We start from the raw sequence: 19,830 nt of genomic DNA on the forward strand, positions 1-19,830 counted from the left end.
CCCTCTTCGCTTCTTTGAGTTTAATCCGATAATCTTTTCCGTGATCCTCTCATTGCATTCTTTTGTATTTCTTGAACAAAGCCTCTTTTGCTCTTATTTTCTCAGCTACTTGTTTGGAGAACAATATAGGCTTCTGCTTCTCTTGTTTTTGTTTACTTTCCTCACAAAAAGACAGTCGCCATATTTATAGCAGCCTTCAGCTTTGACCACTAATTTTTCACTTCTCTTTCGCCTTCCCACTCCAACACCGCCTTCTTTTTTTTTTTTTTTTTGTTACATTTGTACCCCGCGCTTTCCCACTCATGGCAGGCTCAATGCGGCTTACATGGGGCAATGGAGGGTTAAGTGACTTGCCCAGAGTCACAAGGAGCTGCCTGTGCCTGAAGTGGGAATCAAACTCAGTTCCTTAGTTCCCCAGGACCAAAGTCCACCACCCTAACCACTAGGCCACTCCTCCACTCCAACAGCTCCTTCTTCAGGTATTCCCCCATTTTATCAAAATCAGTACGTCTGAAATCCAGTACTTTTTGTGTGTCCACACTCCGCCTTTGCCCTTATATCAAACTATATCATGTGATCACTATTACATAGGTGGGCACCCACCTGGATATTGGAAACACTTTCTCCATTCATGAGCACTAGATCCAGCATCGACCCCTTCCCTCATGGGTTCTGTCACCATTTGTCTGAGCAAGGCACTTTGACAGGTGTCCACAATCTCCCTACTTCTTTCCGATTCCGCAGGCGGGACGTTCCAATCCACATCAGATTAGTTGAAATCTCCCAACAGTGGCACCTCCCCTTTCATACCAGTCTTTTGAATATCTTCTATCAGATCCTTGTCTAACTTATCCGTTTGTGCAGGAGGTCTGTAGATAACCCCCGTGTGGATACAGGTTCCATCTTCCCTTTCCAGGACGATCCATAAAGCTTCTTCCTTTCCCCAGGTTCCCCGCATTTCAGCTGCTCTGATATTGTCTCTCACATACAGAGCCACTCTTCCACCTCTTCGGCCCTCTCTAACCTTGCTAAAAAGATTATAGCCCTGTATATTCACATCCCATTCATGAGAATCATTGAACCACATCTCTGTAATAGCAACAATATCCAAGTTTTCTTCAAACATTAGGGCTTGCAAGTCTTGAACCTTTTTTACCTAGACTACAAGCATTTGTGCTCATTGCTTTCCATCTGCATAGTGAGTTTAGGTGGTTTTCTATATTTAGATGACCTTTCCCTCTGCCATCACGTTTATTCTGGGGGTGACTTTCCTAATTCCCTTGTTTCTTTTTGTCACCCCCGCCTTCTGGTTTAAATGTCTAGAAACATACTGTCTGAATTTCTCCCCAAGGATCCTTTTTCCCGTCACAGAAAGATGTAGCCCATCATTACATTACAGCCTGTTATTTTTCCACATATTACCCCACACTCCTATGTAACTAAAACCTTCTTCTTTACACCAGGACTCAAGCCACTTATTGAACTCCACTGTTTTGCTTAGTCTTTCCTCTCCCTTTCCCCACATGAGAATTACTTCAGAAAGAGCCACAGTCCGAACCAGTCCCTCCCCAAGCTTCTGGAACGCTCTCTGTGCTGGGATCCGGCACTAAAAATATAAAATATTCTTTAGTGCTAGGGGGCATGTTTGGAGGCAGAGAGTAGGTATGCCCTGCACTTATCAGGTTAAATCACCAAATCTTGTTTTTATTCCCTTCAGTTGATCCATTCAATCCACACACACTTAGAAGATAGCAGCTGTGCAGCTCTCCTGTATGCATTAGTTGGATCAAAATTAGACTACTGTAATGTCATTTATGCTGGCCTTTCTTACCTTACATTAAAAACGCTTCAAATGGTCCAGAATACCTCCATTTGTTTGATTACTGATGCCCGTCACTTTGACCACGTATCCTCTCTTCTTAAACAGCACCTGTGGTTGCCTATTCACAGTGCATTTTTTGTAGAAAAAAAGGTGCCGGTACTCATTATGGGCGGGGTCACCACATATGGCTCCACCCCTATGATAGCCACACCCACATTAGCCACACCCCTTATATCAGCCATGGCGCATATAAACAGACATCATTGAAAATATACTAGTATAGGAGAAAAACAATAACTTGTGATTTTTTTTCATTGTAAATCATTTCTGTAAGATGTTACAGCTCCAGTATACCCAGTGCAAAATAAGACAACAGATGTAAATTCTCAAATTGGACATATTCCAAACACTAAAATGAAAATAAAATAATTTTTTTCTACCTTTGTTGTCTGGTGACTGTTTTCTATCCATACTGGTCCAAGTGTCTGATTCTGCTGCTGTCTATCTGTTCTCTTAACTCCGTTTCCAGGGCTTCCTTTCCATTTATTTCTTTACTTTCCTCCTTTCTTCTTCCATGTCCAGCATTTCTCCTCTCTCCCCGCCAAACCCTCTATCCATCCATGTCCAGCAATGCTCCTCTATCTCCTGCTCTGCTCTCCTCTCCATCCATGTCCAGCATGTCTCCTCTCCCCTCCCCTCCCCTGTCCAGTGATTCTCCTCTCTCCCCTGCCCTCTTCTCCTATCCAAGTCCAGCAATTCTTTCTTCCCTGCCTTCCCCTTCCATCCATGTCCAGCAATTCTCCATTCTCCTCTCTCCCCTGCCCTACTATCCCATCCCCTCCATGTCCAGCGATTCTCTTTTGCCCCCATCCTCCCCCTCCCTTCAATGTCCAGTGACTCGCCCCAGCCTCCACCTGCCCCTGAGATCATTCAAACCCCAGCCCCATTTGCCCAGCCCCCCTTGCCCATACACACATACCCCCAGCCCTACTTGCCCATACACACACCACCAGCCCCACTTGCCCCCACACACCCCCAGCTCCACTTGCCCCCCCACACACACACCCAGCCCCACTTGCCCACACACACATACCCCCAGCCCCAATTGGCCACACATACCCCCCCAGCCCCACTTGCCCACACACACACACACCCCCAGCCCTACTTGCCCACACACACCCCCAGCACCAATTGGCCACACACACACCCCAGCCCCAATTGCCCACACACACACACACACCCAGCCCTACTTGCCCACACCCCCCCCAGACCCAATTGGCCACACAACCCCCCCCCCCCAGACCTACTTGGCCACACAACCCCCAGCCCCACTTGTTCACCCTCCCCTTCTCGCTCCCTGCTGTTTGCACCGATCCCTGCCTCCTAAAACTTATTTTTTCGCGAACCTGCAGACTGAAGAAATAAAACAAACAGCTGCCAGGCTTGCCTCCTTCGATCGCGTCGGCCGCTTCCTTTCCCTGCATTCTCAGCGCGTCCCGCCCTCCTCTGATGTCATTTCCTTTCCTCGAGGGCGGGACGCGCTGAGAATGCAGGGAAAGGAAGCGGCCGACGCGATCAAAGGAGGCAAGCCTGTCAGCTGTTTTTTATTTCTTCAGTCTGCCGGTTCGCGAAAAAATAAGTTTTAGGAGGCAGGGATCGGTGCAAACAGCAGGGAGCGAGCAGGGGAGCCCCAGAAAAAAGGTGCCGGTACGCCGTACCGTCGCGTACCGGCACAAAAAAAGCACTGCCTATTCAATAATGTATAATTCACAAGATTCTCACCTTAACTTTGAAGTCTCTTCATTAAGGTATTCCTCTTTATCTAGCTTGCTTTAATACTGTAATGAATAAAAAATTAGAATAATGTTTGAAACTTTTCTACATAGTCCCCACCATTTGCCACATATTTCTGCCAACAGTGGATACATTTTTGAAAGCCATTAAGCAAGAACCACACATGTTGTCTCTTCAATCAGTTGCTTACAGTCCTTTCCACCTCTTCCTTCAAATCAGGAGTGGATTGACAGTGATCTGGGCCCCTGGGCAGAGGGGGTCATTGGGGCCGCTGCCCCCCCCCCCCACCTTTGTTTCCAGCACCCCCTGCAAACCGGGCCTACCTTGAAGAGCCCTGGTGGTCTTGTGGCCTCTTTGGGGGCCAGGAAAGAACCCCATTCTTTCCTGCCCGCTGCTGCTACTTAATGGCTGCCAAGACTTCCTGTGGCAGTTTTGCATGTCTCAGCAGTCTCACAAGACTGCCGCAGGAAGTCTTGGCAGCCATTTTGAAGATGTGTCAGTGCCAGACACTCAGACAGAGCAGCGCAGTGGGCAGGAAAGAGTAGGGTTCTTTCCTGCCCCCAGAGGCCACTAGACCACCAGGACCCTTCAACGTTGGCCCGGGGAGGACCTACCAAAACTTGGGGGGGATCTGTAGTGTGTAAGAGAGAGAGGAGAGAGGCACGGGGCTCTTGAGCACTGCCCAGTTGCCCATATGGTCACCCCGCCCCTGATTCAAGTTGATCAGATGCCCCCAAATGTATTCCATCAATTTTGGAAAAAGATGGAAATTACGTGCCACTATGCCTGGGCTGTATGGCAAATGGGGCAAGATTATAAGACCCATTTTCGTAATTGCCTTTGTGGTGTTTCATGCTATGTGAGGCCTAGCATTATCATGTTATAACAATATTTCCTTCTTGTGAACTGTTCACAATCATTCTTTCAAACTTTTCAGAGTTGTAGTATAACACATTGAGTGATTTTCTGATAGCCTTTTATGAGTTCTTCAACCTTTCTCGTGTGATATCCACCCACTTTGTTTTTAATGTCACTAATCAGCGCTTCCCAGTCTGCAATCTCTACATTTTTTGGCCCACTGACACACGGTATCGCATCAACTTAGTCATCACTACTACTACTACTACTACTACTACTACTACTTAACATTTCTAGAGCGTTACTAGGGTTACGCAGCGCTGTACAATTTAACAAAGAGAGACAGTCCCTGCTCAAAGAGCTTACAATCTAATAGACAAGTGAATGGTCGGTCCGATAGGGGCAGTCTGGATTCACTGAACGGTAAGGGTTAGGTGCCGAACGCAGCATTGAAGAGGTGGGCTTTAAGCAAAGACTTGAAGACGGGCAGGGAGGGGGCTTGGCGTAAGGGCTCAGGAAGGTTGTTCCAAGCATAGGGTGAGGCGAGGCAGAATGAGCGGAGCCTGGAGTTGGCGGTGGTGGAGAAGTGGTGAATTTCATTTGGAGGGACTCCTTCAAAAGTCAGAAATTCTATCATGGCATGTTGCTTAAATCACACCACCAAGTGCTCACTACATGTTTCCATTTTACAAGCAGTAGCAAAACAGTCTCTTCACACAGACACTTCTCACCAACAGAGGTGAAGGACAAGATTTCAAAGAACAAGTGAACATGAGTAACGCCTCAGTGCTGCCATGTGTTGATGAATTATGAGGCATTCCTTTGCATTTAACCCTTGTGTTTACAGTGATGGGCCTGACAGTGCCTCAACAAATACTTAAGTCTTGTAAGTGCTGGTATTCCGTATATTTATGTGTACAAGTGGCACTTCAATGCAGGTGCTCAGTTATAGAATTGCCCTTTATAGGTCATATATAGCAACTCTGAGGTTTGCCCAGATGACAGCACCAGGACTGCCTATGCACAGATTCACATAAAAAGTAGGAACAATCTTGGAATTTGCCTACTTTTTTTAATGTTTTATTTTTATTGAATTTTTAACTATAATCACATACAGACTATGTTGTGATATTAGAAACAAAGGAACACAAAAATTTACAGGTAATTCAGTCCCCATACATGAAAAAATATGAGTAAATTTGTCCACATCAAAGGAAAATTAGAACCAAGAATCAAGAAAAACTAAACAACAAAGAAGATAACATAATAAGACAGTTCTACTTCTAGTACCCAAGCCCACCCTTACAGTGTTTTATCCCCTGAGACATTTATTTCTGCCTTAGCATGAACAAAATCAGACAGCTGTTGAGGATCGAAAAACAAGTAATCCTTACTCTCAAAAACTATCAAACAATTTTAGGGAAAACTTAGAAGAAAAGAAGCCCCTAGTACCAAAACCCTAAGTTTCAAAGCCATAAACTCCTGGTGCCATTTCTGAGAGTTCTTAGCCAAATCAAATTCTCAAACCCCAAACCATTCGTGTGTCTAAAGTAAAGACGAAAGATATTATTGCGATCAAATTCAGAAGTAAAAGAGACATCCAAGGTTGTTCTTGTGTGATAACATCCAGAAAAGGTTCCAGAACATCTGTTAGATTCATTACAGCTCCTTGGCTGTGTATAGCCCTCTCGTCCAAATTTCTATGCACAGAGAAGTATTGGACTTTAACTGTCGGTAGTAGTGGAAATTGTGTCAATGGGGAAAACACAGTATAGAAAGCCTAAATAAACTATAAACTAAACTTTATAAAATTACCCCTACGTGATTTACTTAGGGTAATTTCCTAACTGTTAATATGCATTAATAGAGTTAGCACATGCTGTTTGATGCAGGGCCCGTTCCTTTAAATGGTCTTGTGGAAAATGACATGCATTGATGACATCAGCATGTGTTTGTAAATGTCCCCCTAAATGTTTCAATAGATTTCTATACATTTTTATGGAATAATGTTTAATTGCCATATACTGTTCTAGTCATATCTTCTTATAAGACAAACAATTATATATATTTTTAAAATAAAACTGTATTTCATTTTTATTCCTGTACTATTACAGCATATGTGTTTTAATAACAATTTAGTTCTTTCTGTTTTAGGCAAGTGGTCAAACCCTGAAACTGAAAAAAATTTACAGCAAAGGGAAAAAAAGTAATGAGCAAAAGAGAGGTAGAAAACTGTCTTTCACAGAAGATGAGGAATCTGCCAGCAACTATATTAAAAAAGGAGGAAAAGAAACTAAAAAGAGAAGGACTGATGAAAATATCACTGTTAATTTGTTAAAACAAGCAAATTCTCCATCTATTAAGAAACCTAAAATAATAAGGGATGAATCAAAGGAGCTCGCTCTCTGCAGGTATGTGCCATTAACAAAGTTTTTATTTACTCTTGATGATTACTAGTGAAATGAAAGTACAGTGTTTTGGTTAGTCAGGGGCATTATGGGGATATTTGTAAAATGTATGCGGGCCTACTGATACATTTTGGAAGGTAATTTCCCCCGTGAAAATTTTGAGGGCAGGTGGCACAGTGGGTATTTCAATACCTGTGGAGTTAATCCATGCTTCTCCTGTCTCTCCCCCCCCCCCCCATCCCTCTGTGGCACATTCAGAATCTGGAAGATCTATTTGGATATATATATATATCTATCTATGGAGATTCTTCCAATTGCTGTACTACTGATCACCTTTAAAATGCTGCCAATTCCTATAAGCAAGCCTCCCTATTAGAAAGGGTTTCATATGTATGTGAATTTTTATATATGTGTACATGAAAATATTTCTGCTAGGTGACTGGTAGTTCAGACCCTAAAAAGAACTCAACAGTTATATATATTCAGTCTCCTCAGCCTCTTAGGGGCCCTTTTACTAAGCTGCGTAAGCACCTACGCACTCCAATTCCAAGTTACCACCCAGCTACCGCGTGGCCCTTGCAGTAATTTCATTTTTGGCACACATCTGCTACACGCGTCTAAAAATATTTTTTTATTTTCTGGCGCGCGTCAGCTATGCACACCAAGTGGCATTTGACTCGCGTAGGTCATTACCACGTGAGTCTTTACTGCTAGGTCAATGGCTGGCAGTAAGGTCTCGGACCCAAAATGGATGCACGGCAGTTTTCATTTTGCCACACGTCCATTTTCGGCAAAAATTTTAAAAAGGCCTTTTTTACAAGTGCGCTGAAAAATGATTCTACGTGTGCCCAAAACCCACACCTACACTACCACAGGCCATTTTTCAATGCACCTTAGTAAAAGGACCCCATAGACTTTGGGCCCAAGCAGAGTCCTTTCCCATGCTGCCAGATTGACAGTGGAAGCTAAACTGCAATGGGCCTTCATGGGCAGCTTGTTTATATATCATAGATCTGTCTATATGTATGTATACCCTAACCACTATTAATTACAACCATTTTTTGTTCAGCATGCTCCTCTCTGAAATGGAAGCACATGAGGATGCATGGCCTTTCCTACTTCCTGTAAACTTGAAACTGGTTCCAGGCTATAAGAAGGTTATTAAGAAGCCAATGGACTTTTCCACAATTAGAGAAAAACTAAGCTGTGGACAGTAAGTACACATACTACACATAACACAGCAAATATGTAGTACTCTGACTTTAAATGATATACAAAATATTGAACTTTACAATTGAAAGAAAAACATTTTTATTCACTAGAATATAACTTTAATTATATTTATAAAATTGTACAAAAAGGAGATATTCAAAAGCAATTATGCAAGCAATCAGCAGCAGGTGCTAACTGCATAATTTTTTTATTTTTTAAATTCCCAACATTAAGATTTGACTGTATAAGTCACATGGAGGGCAATTCTATAAAGTATGCACTAATAATTATGCACCAGCTTTTTCAAACAAGTCTCTAATGGAAGGATCCTTCATATGCAGTATGACAAATTCACTGCCCTGCTAAAGAGAAGACGGGAAATTTGATGAAATGTATGCTTCCTTATTAATTTTTTGAAGGATTGACTCCAAGTAATTCAAACGTTAAAGGTTAAGATTCTGCCTGCATAATATTAGTGTGTGAATGGGAATGGAAGGGAGGAGGTAGGATAGAGAATGGGATAGTAAGTGGGGAAGGGAGCAGAAATATAGAGGGCTATAGGTTGGGGGAGGGTGTGGGATAACTGGGGAGTGTCATGGGCAGGATGTTGCTGGTGCTGATTAGCTCTCTGTTTCCAGAATTATCTCTGGTACTAATGTTCCCTCAAACAATTCAAGTGAGCCACTCTTCATCACTAATAACAGATGCTTTATTAGGGCTCCAAATTCAGGCCAAGATGCACTAAAGTCGTCGTTAGAGCCTTTCCCTACCGAATTCCATAGCGAATCGGTAGGGAACGGCTATGCATGAAGGAAAGGGAATGCAAATGAGCTGCTCGTTGCAGCTCACTTGCATTCTCTAATCCCTCGTAAAACCGTCGGATAATCGGCCGGTAGAGAATGCGCAGAGCAGCCAAGCGTTATGCTGGCTGCTCTGCGCATGCCAAGGACGTAAAAAAAAACACACGTCCTTTATGGACGTCCTTGCCCCCCCCCCCCCCCCCCTGCCTGAGGTCGCTGCTGCCGCTCCCCCCTCCGCCCTGCATTGAAATCAGAACTTTACGCAGCCCCGGCCTCCCTCCCTCCCTTCCTTCCTTCCTTGAAATGACAGCTTCCCTGCCATCCTCTGCCCCCCCCCCCCCGTGGCCCCACCCTCACCGCCCCCCCTGAGGTCGTCGCCGCAACCGCTTTCCTTCTCCACCCACCCCCCTCCTGCCACCAGGCCCTCACAGCGCCTCTCACCTCCGTGTGTAGGCGCTGCACCGGCAACAACAGCTGATCGCCTATCTTCGGACTTCCCTTCTTTCCTCCCTGGCCTGCCCTCGTCTGACGTAAGTAACTCATTTCAATAGGGTTTCTACACAATTTGCTCATCTGCATTCCGTTTGCGTTAGCTGCTACCGTCGTCAGAAAAAAGTATTTAGTGCATGCCAGGGTTTACTACTTGCTCGTTAATGGCTCATTATTGGCTCGTAAAGTTTAGTGCATTTGGCCCTCAGTTTGGTAGCCATATTACCCTTTCAGTGTCGTGGCTTAAGTGTGTAATATTGCCTTTGGGCTTCCCTACTTTCAGACTACTACTACTAACAAACATTTCTAAAGCGCTACTAGGGTTACGCAGCGCTGTACAATTCAAACATAGAAGGACAGTCCCTGCTCAAAGAGCTTACAATCTAAAAGACAAGAGAACAATCTAAAGACAAGTGAACAATCTAGAGGACGAGTGAACAGTTAATCTGATAGGGTGGATAGATTGGGGCATTTTATATTTCTCGAGCAGTTAGGCGCCGAAGGCAGCATTGAAGAGGTGAGTTTTAAGCAGAGATTTGAAGATGGGTAGGGAGGGGGCATGGCGTATGGGTAAAGGAAGATTATTCCAGACATAGGGTGAGGCAAGGCAGAATGAGCGGAGCCTGGAGTTGGCAGTGGTGGAGAAGGGTACTGAGAGAAGGGCTTTGTCCTGTGAGCGGAGGTTGCAGGCGGGAACATAGGGGGAGATGAGGGTGGAGAGGTAGTGAGGAGCCGCAGACTGAGTGCATTTGTAGGTAAAGAGGAGGAGCTTGAATTGTATGCGATATCTGATCGGAAGCCAATGAAGTGATTTAAGGAGAGGGGTGATATGAGTATATCGGTTTTGGCAGAATATAAGACGTGCAGCAGCGTTCTGAACGGATTGAAGGGGGGATAGATGGCCGAGTGGGAGGCCGGTGAGGAGTAAGTTGCAGTAATCAAGGCGAGAGGTAATGAGAGCATGGACGAGAGTTCTGGTGGTATGCTCAGAGAGGAAAGGGCGAATTTTGCTGATGTTGAAGAGGAAGAAGCGACAGGTCTTGGCAGTCTGTTGGATATGCGCAGAGAAGGAGAGGGAGGAGTTGAAGATGACTCCGAGGTTGCGGGCAGATGGGACGGGGAGGATGAGGGTGTTATCAACAGAGATAGAGAGTGGAGGAAGAGGAGAAGTGAGTTTAGGAGGAAAGACAAGGAGCTCGATCTTGGACATGTTCAGCTTCAGGTGGCGGTTGGACATCCATGCCGCAATGTTGGATAAACAGGCCGATACCTTGGCCTGAGTCTCCGCGGTGATGTCAGGTGTGGAGAGGTATAGCTGGGTGTCATCAGCATAAAGATGATACTGAAAACCATGAGACGAGATCAGCGAGCCCAGACGAGCCCAGACAAGCCCTAGGCCCAGTGGGCCTGACTCCATTAAGGTTTGAGGGCCTCAACTTCCCCTTCCCTTTCTTCCTCCTCCTTTCTCTTTCTCCACAGAGTAAATTTGTACTGTTCACCAGTCCTTCTCCCAAACTTATCAGAAGTCCAATCATACCAAACAGAAAAACACAATTCTGGATTTTTATGCTCTAGCCATAAGCCCCCTTCCTCGCAGTGTTGTACTTAATACTGGCGATAACCTGGGTCCCGGCACAGGAGCAGGAAAGTGACAGACTGAGGGAGGAGCAGACACAGTAGCCCTGCCCCCACTGAGATTTTGAGAATTAAATATAAGAATCGAGATCATCCCAACTGCACATGTTACAGAACAATTCTGCGAAAACACATAATTGGACATTATATTTTATTTACAATTTTTCAAAATGCATTTTGTCACAATCCCAGGCTCTAAGCAAACTGTCACAGACTCAGGAACAGCGTGAGCTCTTGGGCTGTTATCGACACGTGGCAGCAACCGGCAAAACACTCCAACCAGGACTGAACTGGAGCAGACTAGAGGTGCAGGAAGCACACAAGCAGAACCATACCAGAAGTGCACAGAACACATACACAAACAGGACTGGACTGAACAGGCAGGACTGGAACAGACTAGAAGTGCACTAAGCACACAGACAGAAACAGACCAGAAATGCACAGAGCACACAAGCTGCACTAAGACACAAACCAGGACTGGACTAGGCAGGGAACACAGGGACAGAACGAAGTAAAACCAGAAGAGAAAACACTTAGGGGTCCTTTTACAAAGGCGCGCTGAAAAATGGCTTGCGGTAGTGTAGGCGTGGGTTTTGGGCGCCTGCCGATCCATTTTTTAGCACACTTGTAAAAAAAGGCCTTTTTTTATTTTTGCCGAAAATGGACATGCGGCAAAATGAATTTTGTCGTGCGTCCATTTTGGGTCTGAGACCTTACCGCCAGCCATTGACCTAGCGTTAAAGACTCGCGTGGTAACCGGATGGTAATGACCTACACGTGCCAAATGCCACTTCGCGAGCGTCTGTTATGCGCACCCGAAAATAACAAATACTTTTCAGGCGCGCGTATCGGACGTGCACCAAAAATGAAATTACTGCAAGAGCCACACGGTAGTCGGGCGGTAACTCCATTTTGGCACACGGGTGCATGTAAACGCTTACGCAGCTTAGTAATAGGGCCCCTCAAACGGGCCACAAGGGCGACCTGGAACTGATGCACACAGAGCTCTCTCATGCGGGCTGCAAGGCCCAACCAGAACCCAAACACAACAGCAGAAGGAAGAAGAAACTAGGCAGAGCTCTAGGTGAGGCAGACTACGCAGAGCACTAGGCAAGGCAGACTAGGCTGAGCTCAAGGCTGGGCCACATGGCCACACAAACACACAACAGAACAAACAGGCAATAACCAAGACAGAAGTGCTAACACTAGCACACAAAGAACCTGACGAATTAAGGCAAAAGTGCTAACCCTTGCACACAGACAAACAGAAGAACTCCGAAGGCAGAGCTCTAGGCTGGGCCACATGGCCACACAAACAAACAACAGAACAAACAGACAATAACCAAGACAGACAAGCTAACCCTAGCACACAGACAAACAGAAGAACTCGGGCAGAAGTGCTAACCCTAGCACACAGACAGAAGAACCAAGGCAGAAGTGCCACACTGGCACACTAACTAGGAAACAAGGCAGAAGTGCTACACAAGCACACCAACAAACCTGGAGACTTTTGGCTTTGCAAAGGCCTTGAATAAATGTCCTCAGCTTCCTTTTGAGGGCTTTCACTGATGATGTCACAACTTCAGGAAAGAGACTTGAAACACACTGAATACCAAAGTGAGGCTTGGAACACACAGGAAGTGGAAGCACTACAGGAAAGAGGCTTGGAACACACAGGAAGTGGCATCAGAGGCAACAATGTAAAGAAAAGAACAGAGTGGCGCCATCTCTAAAGCTGACCACTGGAAGGCAAGGTTAGGGTTACCATATGGCTCCAGAAAAAGGAGGACGGATTAAGCCAGCCGGGTTTTACTTCCATTGCTTTCAATGGAAGTAATTGAGCCAGCCGGGTTTTACTTCCATTGCTTGGAAAGCAATGAAAGTAAAACCCGGCTGGCTCAATCCGTCCTCCTTTTTCTGGAGCCATATGGTAACCCTAGGCAAGGTGAGACTGAAAAGTGGAGTCACGACCACAGTCGTGACACATTTCATAAATAGGAGAAGAAAAGGCTATATAAGAAAAGAATTAGAAGAAGAAATAAAGTACAAGGAATAAAATTATAATATCACTACTAGCCCACATTACTAGAAAGGAGAGAGCATTAGAAATATAAAAAGAAACCAAGGAAGAACTTTGTGCATCAGCCATTATCATCCTATTAGACACAAATTACCCCTCACAAGTTTACCAAAAAGAAATTGTTCCAAATGTATCAAATCCAGAAAACTATAATTGTCTTTAAAAGTCACAAGACACTTGCATATAACCTTTGTGCTTTTATAAAATAGGTTCCCAAATCTAGCCACAATAGCGCACAAATGCTGATGCCCAAATTTACATCTGCTCCAAAGAAGCATAAATTTGAGCATGCACTCTATGTTTATAATCATGCATTTTGTAAAGCATGAGCATACATCGCAACTCTACCCCCACTCCCTGTGGGTACTTTTCATTTGGCAGTTTTTAAAGAGAAAATATGTGTGTGTTTTCTCTTTGAAAACTCATGTAAACCATGTGGGGGAAAGTACATGTAAATTTTTCAGCAATATGAGTAGTTTTGTAAACTACCCTCAATTTCTGGATCATTTTGTGTTCTATTTTAGGATCATTAATGGCTAACCATAACATATAATAATAGTAATAATAATAACTAATCTTTATTTACACAAAGCTCAAAACAGTTTACATTTAGGTGGTAAAAAATAAAATAATTTGCTCAATTCAGCAATTACAGTAGCTAAAACATAAAAACATTGTAAATATTTTACAAATTGCCAAGTTTTCAAAGCTTTTCTAAATCTCAAATAATCTAATTTACATCTCAGATCACATGGCATAGAAGTCCATAAATTTGGAATCACTACACCTAAAAACCTCTTATGCGTAAGTTGCCTTCTGAAAATATCACCTGATGGTAATTCAAATTTGTTCAAATGTACTAACCTCTTAGATCTTAGACCAAATTTTGTGACATGATATTTTTCTAAATAAAATTGACATTCACCATACATATTAAAAATTAAGCACAAAATTTTAAAATCAATTTGTACCAACACTGGAAGCCACTGTAATAAATGCAACAAAGGAATTACTCTTTCCCATCTCTGTTTCTCTATTACAATTTTTGCAATAGTATTTTTGATTAATTGAAATCTCCGAATTGCAGTTTGAGAAGCACCAAAATACAGAGAGTTGCAGTAATCCAATGTTGTTAGTATAAATGCATGTGCCATCTTTCTTAGCGTCCCTCCGGACCGGCCCAGAATGTGACTGATGGGTTGTGCACGCCTTCCAACAGGTGGAGACTGAGAACTCTGACTCTAGGGAGAGCCAATAAGAGCCCTTGCCAGCTAGAGAGAGATCCAGTATTCTCGGTCTCCAGCAGGTGGAAAGTGATGACCCCTTCAGTCTCATTCCTTGCTATTTCTCTCTTTTTCCTTTATTGTTCTTTTTGTTTTTTTTCTGTTTAGTTTTGGTTTGATGATTGACAGAGAAGAACTCTATTTAGGGTATTTCTTCCTTTCTTCTATGCATCCAGGGTATTGCCTGGAGTTGGAGGCTAAGATCCGTGGGGTCTCTAGTAGCCTCAGGGGTGTAACTCGGGTGGCCAGGTCCCTCCCCCCCTGTCCTCCCTAGCATTGGAGTGATGCCCTGTTATTAACTGGTTGTGCCTCAGTCTCTTTGGGGGAAGAGCCCTGTAGGTAGGGAGAGGCAGCTGCTAAAAACAAATGAATTCAGTGATTAGCTGTTGCTGTGATGCAAGGCAGCTCCCTTTCTCATTTCTTTACGGCTGGCCATCCCTTTTCTTTTTGCTGCTTTCGGCGCGACAGTGTTTTAAAGAAGAAAATTAAGTCGGTTCCCAGCGTCATGGCAGACAAGTTTGTGCCAGCGGTGGTACTTCGGAGCAAGTGGTTGCTGTAAGTATTGCACCGCGGTGGATATCTGGTCAGAGGGAGGTGCAGGTACTTCAGAGTCGTCAAGGGGGGGGGTCCAATTTGGGCGTTTCGGATGTACAGTCGGCTCCGGTTTTGACGGGAAAAGCCGCCATCTTGTCTCCTCCGTTTGTCTCAGCGTCTCAGCCTGCTTCTTTGCCGGTGCCTCTAGCTTTGCTGCCTGTAGGAAGTCTTTCTGTTATGCCAGCAGGATCTGAAGGAGGGTTTCCTCCAGAATTTATCCTGCAGATGTATCAAGCCTTTCTGCTTCACAAATCTAACCCTCCTGAAGCTCCTATCAAAAGGCCTGTGGAGGGTCAGTTGGTCTTCTAAAAGACCTAGACGGTCCTGGGATCTGGAGGAGGACTTGACCTCTGATTCAGACCAGGAGATGCCATCTCTTGAGGAGCCAGAATTTATTGGAGGTGGGCCCAGATTACCTCTGACCAGTGGGTTCTAGAGGTTATTCGAGAAGGGTACACCTTAGAGTTTGCGCGTCCTCTACTAGACGCCTTCTTGGAGTCTCCCTGCCGCTCTCGTGTCAAGGATATGGCGGTCAGGGAAACTCTGCATAGGCTTCTCGACCTTCAAGCACTTTGTCCAGTTCCCTCTTCAGAGCTCAGGCAGGGTCAATATTCCATTTACTTCCTCGTCTCAAAGAAAGAAGGTTCTTTCAGACTGATCCTAGATCTCAAAGAGGTGATTGGTGCTCTTAGAGTGTCTTCTTTTCGTATGGAGACTCTTCAGTCGGTCACTGTGGCGTTTTGGGCTGGAGATTTTTTTACAGCGCTAGATCTGACAGAGGCCTATCTGCACATTCCTATTTGGACCGCACATCAACGTTTTCTGTGCTTTGCAGTGATGGGCAAGCATTATCAATTTCGGGCACTTCCCTTTGGTCTGGCAACCGCTCCTCATATGTTTACCAAGGTTATGGTGGTGGTGGCAGCGGCTCTCAGAATAGAGGGAATCCTAGTTCATCCTTACTTAGACAATTGACTGATCAAAGCAAAGTCGTATCAAGAGGGTATTCTAGTCACGGACCGAGTAGTATGCTTCTTGAAATCCCTAGGTTGGGTAGTCAAGTCACAGAAAAGTTGTCTGCAGCCGTCTTAGTCACTGGAGTATCTGGGGGTGTGCTTCAATACTTGGCAGGGTCGGATTCTTCTTCCCCCAGCCCATATCCTCAAGTGGCAGTCTCAAATTCACCTGTTGTTGCAGACCTCGGTACTGAGTGCAAGGTATTATCTTCAGGTATTGGGATCCATGGCGGCAACAATAGAGGTAGTGCCTTGGGCGAGGGCACACATGAGACCTCTTCAAAAGCAATTCGCCTGGCTCTCCAGGCGTTTCTCCACTTTTTGGGTGAATCGGTTCACATTATGTCGGACAATGCCACAGCAGTGGCCTTCATCAATCAGCAAGGAAGGACAAGGAGTTGTCAGTTGGAGCAGGAAGCGGCAGAGCTCCTGAATTGGGCAAAATTGCATCTGGTTGCTCTATCTGTGGCTCACGTAGCGGGCATAGAGAATGTTCAGGCAGACTTTCTCAGTCGAAACACTCTAGATCTCGGAGAGTGGGCCCTCAGGAAGGTAGCGTTTCAAACAGTGGTAGAGCGCTGGGGGCTTCTGATGATGGATATTTTTGCTTCCGCGTTCAATGCAAAGCTTCCTGTATACTTCAGTCGTCGAAAGGACCTCAAAGTGCTCCTTCAGCTTTGTCCGGATTGTCTTCTCTATGTCTTTCCACCGTGGCCTCTAATAGGGCATCTACTTCAGAAGATCAAGATGCACAGGGACCAGGTAATATTGGTGTCGCTAGATTGCCTCGCAGATCTTGGTACGCCGATCTTCGGCGACTTCTAGTCTGTTCTTCTCTCAGGTTTCCAGAGACTCTCGGTCTCCTAGGTCAGGGCCTGGTGTCTAATCCAGACCCGGGTCAATTTTGTCTTACAGCTTGGCTCTTGAGTGGGTGCGGTTGACAAAGAGATGGTACTCGGCGAGCGTGGTTACCATGATGCTTCAGTCAAGGCATCGGTCTACATCTCTTAATTATATAAGAACTTGGAGGATTTTTGAAGCGTGGTGGGCTGATTTGAGCATCTCTCCTTTTGCACATCTGTATAGCAGATTTTGGAATTCTTACAGTGGGGTTTTGACAAAGGTTTTTCACTGGCCTCCCTTAAAGTACAAATTGCTGCCCTGTCCTGTTTTCGGGGATGCATTCAGGGAAAGGTCTTTGCTAGCCATCTGTTTGTTGCCCAGTTTTTATGCAGAACGAACCTCATCCGTCCACCCTCCCTGTTGGTTTTTCTTCTGTGGAATCTTAATTTGGTGCTCTCGGTTCTTACAAAGCCGCCGTTTGAGCCTTTGGCTTCCTGTAATTTAAAAGACTTGACGCTCAAGACGGTATTTTTGGTGGCCATTGCCTCGGCTAGTCGAGTTTCAGAGTTTCAGGCTCTTTCTTATAAGTCTTCATTTTTGGAATTTGCTAAGGATCGGGTGGTATTGTGCTTCGTTCCTTCCTTTCTCCTTAAGGTCTTATCTCAGTTCCACTTGTCTCAGTCGGTGGTTTTGCCTGGACTCGGTTCTTCTTCAGGATAGGAGGATCAGCGTCTCTTGAAGTGTCTTGATGTCAGAAGAGTTCTGAAGCATTATTTGAAGTCTACAGAGGAATTTCGTAGGGCAGATCATCTGTTTGTTCTGATCAGGGGTTCATGTAAAGGATTCATTGCTTATAAACCTACTGTTTCTCGATGGCTTAAAGAAATTATAGCTTCTGCTTATCTTCTCTCCGGAAAGCCTATAGGGGTGAAGGCACACTCTACCAGAGAACAGGCGGCATCATGGGTAGAGCATTTTCTGGTGCCTCCTTTGGAAATCTGTAAGGCAGCAACTTTGTCTTTACATTTCTTTTTTCAAGACATTATAGGTTGAATGTACAGTGTTGTCAGGATGCAGTTTTTGGTACAAATGTTCTCACGGCAGGGTTACTAGTATCCCTCTCATGATCATACTGCTTTGTTACTTTCCATCAGTCACATTCTGGACTGGGCCAGAGGGATTATAAGGAATGAGAAATTAGTTCTTACCTGCTAATTTGCTTTCCTTTAGTCCCTCCCTCTGGACCAGCCCAGATCCTTCTCTCAGATTAACTTGTCTGTTTTGCTATTATTCTGAATGTTTGTTGTTGTTTTGGTTTTTTTTTCACTTGGAGCTACGTTATACGTTTGCTGTTGCTTTGTTCTTTAAAAAAAAAAAACAAGAAAGAAAGAAGTGCTCTACATATATTTGCATATCCAGCGGGCACATTCAGTAAGAGGCATGAACTCGATGTTAGCAAAGTGCCAGTGGCTGCTCAGGTTCACGGATGCACAGACGGTATTTCTGCTCTTTTCTTCTTCTGCTTTGTTTCAATAATACTGGATATCTCTCTAGCTGGCAAGGGCTCTTATTGGCTGTCCCTAGAGTCAGAGTTCTGTCTCCACCTGCTGGAAGGCATGCACAACCCATCAGTCACATTCTGGGCCGGTCCAGAGGGACTAAAGCAAATTAGGTAAGAATTCTACTTCTGCAAATAATTCACTGTGAAATATCTCCTGATATGATGAAAGAAACTTAGATTTACAAAAGATGATGAAACAGCGCAAATTTGAATATTCTCTTCTAAGGCTGTCTAGCCAAACTCCCAAACTTTTAGCTTTAACACGGAGAGTGGCTTTCTTTCCATCTAAAACAAACCCAGTCATAGGGGGTGGAATAGTTTTCCCACCTACCCACAAACTAACTGTTTTTTTCATTATTCAATTGTAACCACTATGTTTTATCGTCTGTTCGTTTGTTTGTTATGGTCATTTGATGGAGGCAAATAGATCAGAATTTTTTTGTACCTATGTAAGAATAATGAAAAATAATTTTAAAGCAAAATGTTGTGGAAAAGGTAGCATTTAGCAATGGGGTTTTTTCCCACTAGTATGTGTTGCACAGATACAATAAAAAGACTTTACATACAAAAAAATAATAGCCCTGTTTCCTAAATCACGCTGTAGGCGTGTAAACTTCTTAGTGCACGCTAATGCTAGAGACACCCATAGGAATATAATGGGTGTCTCTATCGTTAGCATGCGCTAAAAGGTTTGTGCACCTACAGCGCAGCTTAATAAACAGGACCCTAAATGTGTTAATATGAGGAGGAAAAAGACCTCAGCATAGTCTCTTCATAGCTGCCGAGCGTTAATACATGTGTAGCAGCCACTGTTTGTTTGCTATGAGATCGCCCTGATACAGCCATCCAAGATGAAATGGCCATTGTTGGTATCAGCATTTTGGTGTTTTAGAAAAAAAGAAAACATTATTTTTTACTTTACAGTAGAGGATTTTATTTCCATTTAGGAACAAAACAGCATTTCATTAACAACCTTGTAATTTGATTTGCTCATAAATTGTTTTTTAATCTGTTTTGATGTTTTTTTTCAGGTACTCTAATCTTGAAGCGTTTGCTCTAGATGTCAGGCTTGTTTTCGACAACTGTGAAACATTTAATGAAGATGACTCTGATATAGGCAGGGCTGGCCATAATATGAGGATACACTTTGAAAGAAAATGGACAGAAATTTTCAGTGCTAGCTGAAATTACAAGAACTTTATTTTTTTCATAAATATGAGGACAATGAGACCAGCAATGTGAATTGTATTTACATAGACATGCAAGGCACATGCATAAATGACTGTTGTTTAGTTCTGTCTTTTTTTTAAAGAGAAAAGATATCACAAGATTGTGATAATGTTTCACGCCTGTAGAAACTACAGCCCTTGGTTATTCATTTATATGTTTTATCAACTGCTTTAGGTAGAACAGGGAAGCACACCCAAAGAATTTC

At 44.1% G+C, this 19,830-nt stretch overlaps 1 protein-coding gene across 1 annotated transcript in view; it reads left to right on the forward strand.

Moving 5' to 3' along the window:
• The window catches only part of BAZ2B (bromodomain adjacent to zinc finger domain 2B), a 914,692-nt gene that overhangs the window by 894,425 nt on the left and 437 nt on the right, over positions 1-19,830 (forward strand). Inside the window, exons 37-39 of the mRNA XM_030210692.1 lie at positions 6,629-6,885; positions 7,952-8,095; positions 19,427-19,830. The exon at positions 19,427-19,830 is cut by the window's right edge and continues 437 nt beyond it. Coding sequence (XP_030066552.1) covers positions 6,629-6,885; positions 7,952-8,095; positions 19,427-19,580 — 555 coding nt within the window. The 3' untranslated portion in view covers positions 19,581-19,830. The remainder of the gene's footprint in view (positions 1-6,628; positions 6,886-7,951; positions 8,096-19,426) is intronic.

The sequence above is a fragment of the Microcaecilia unicolor genome, chromosome 7, assembly GCF_901765095.1.
Source record: "Microcaecilia unicolor chromosome 7, aMicUni1.1, whole genome shotgun sequence".
Classification (NCBI taxonomy): domain Eukaryota; kingdom Metazoa; phylum Chordata; class Amphibia; order Gymnophiona; family Siphonopidae; genus Microcaecilia; species Microcaecilia unicolor.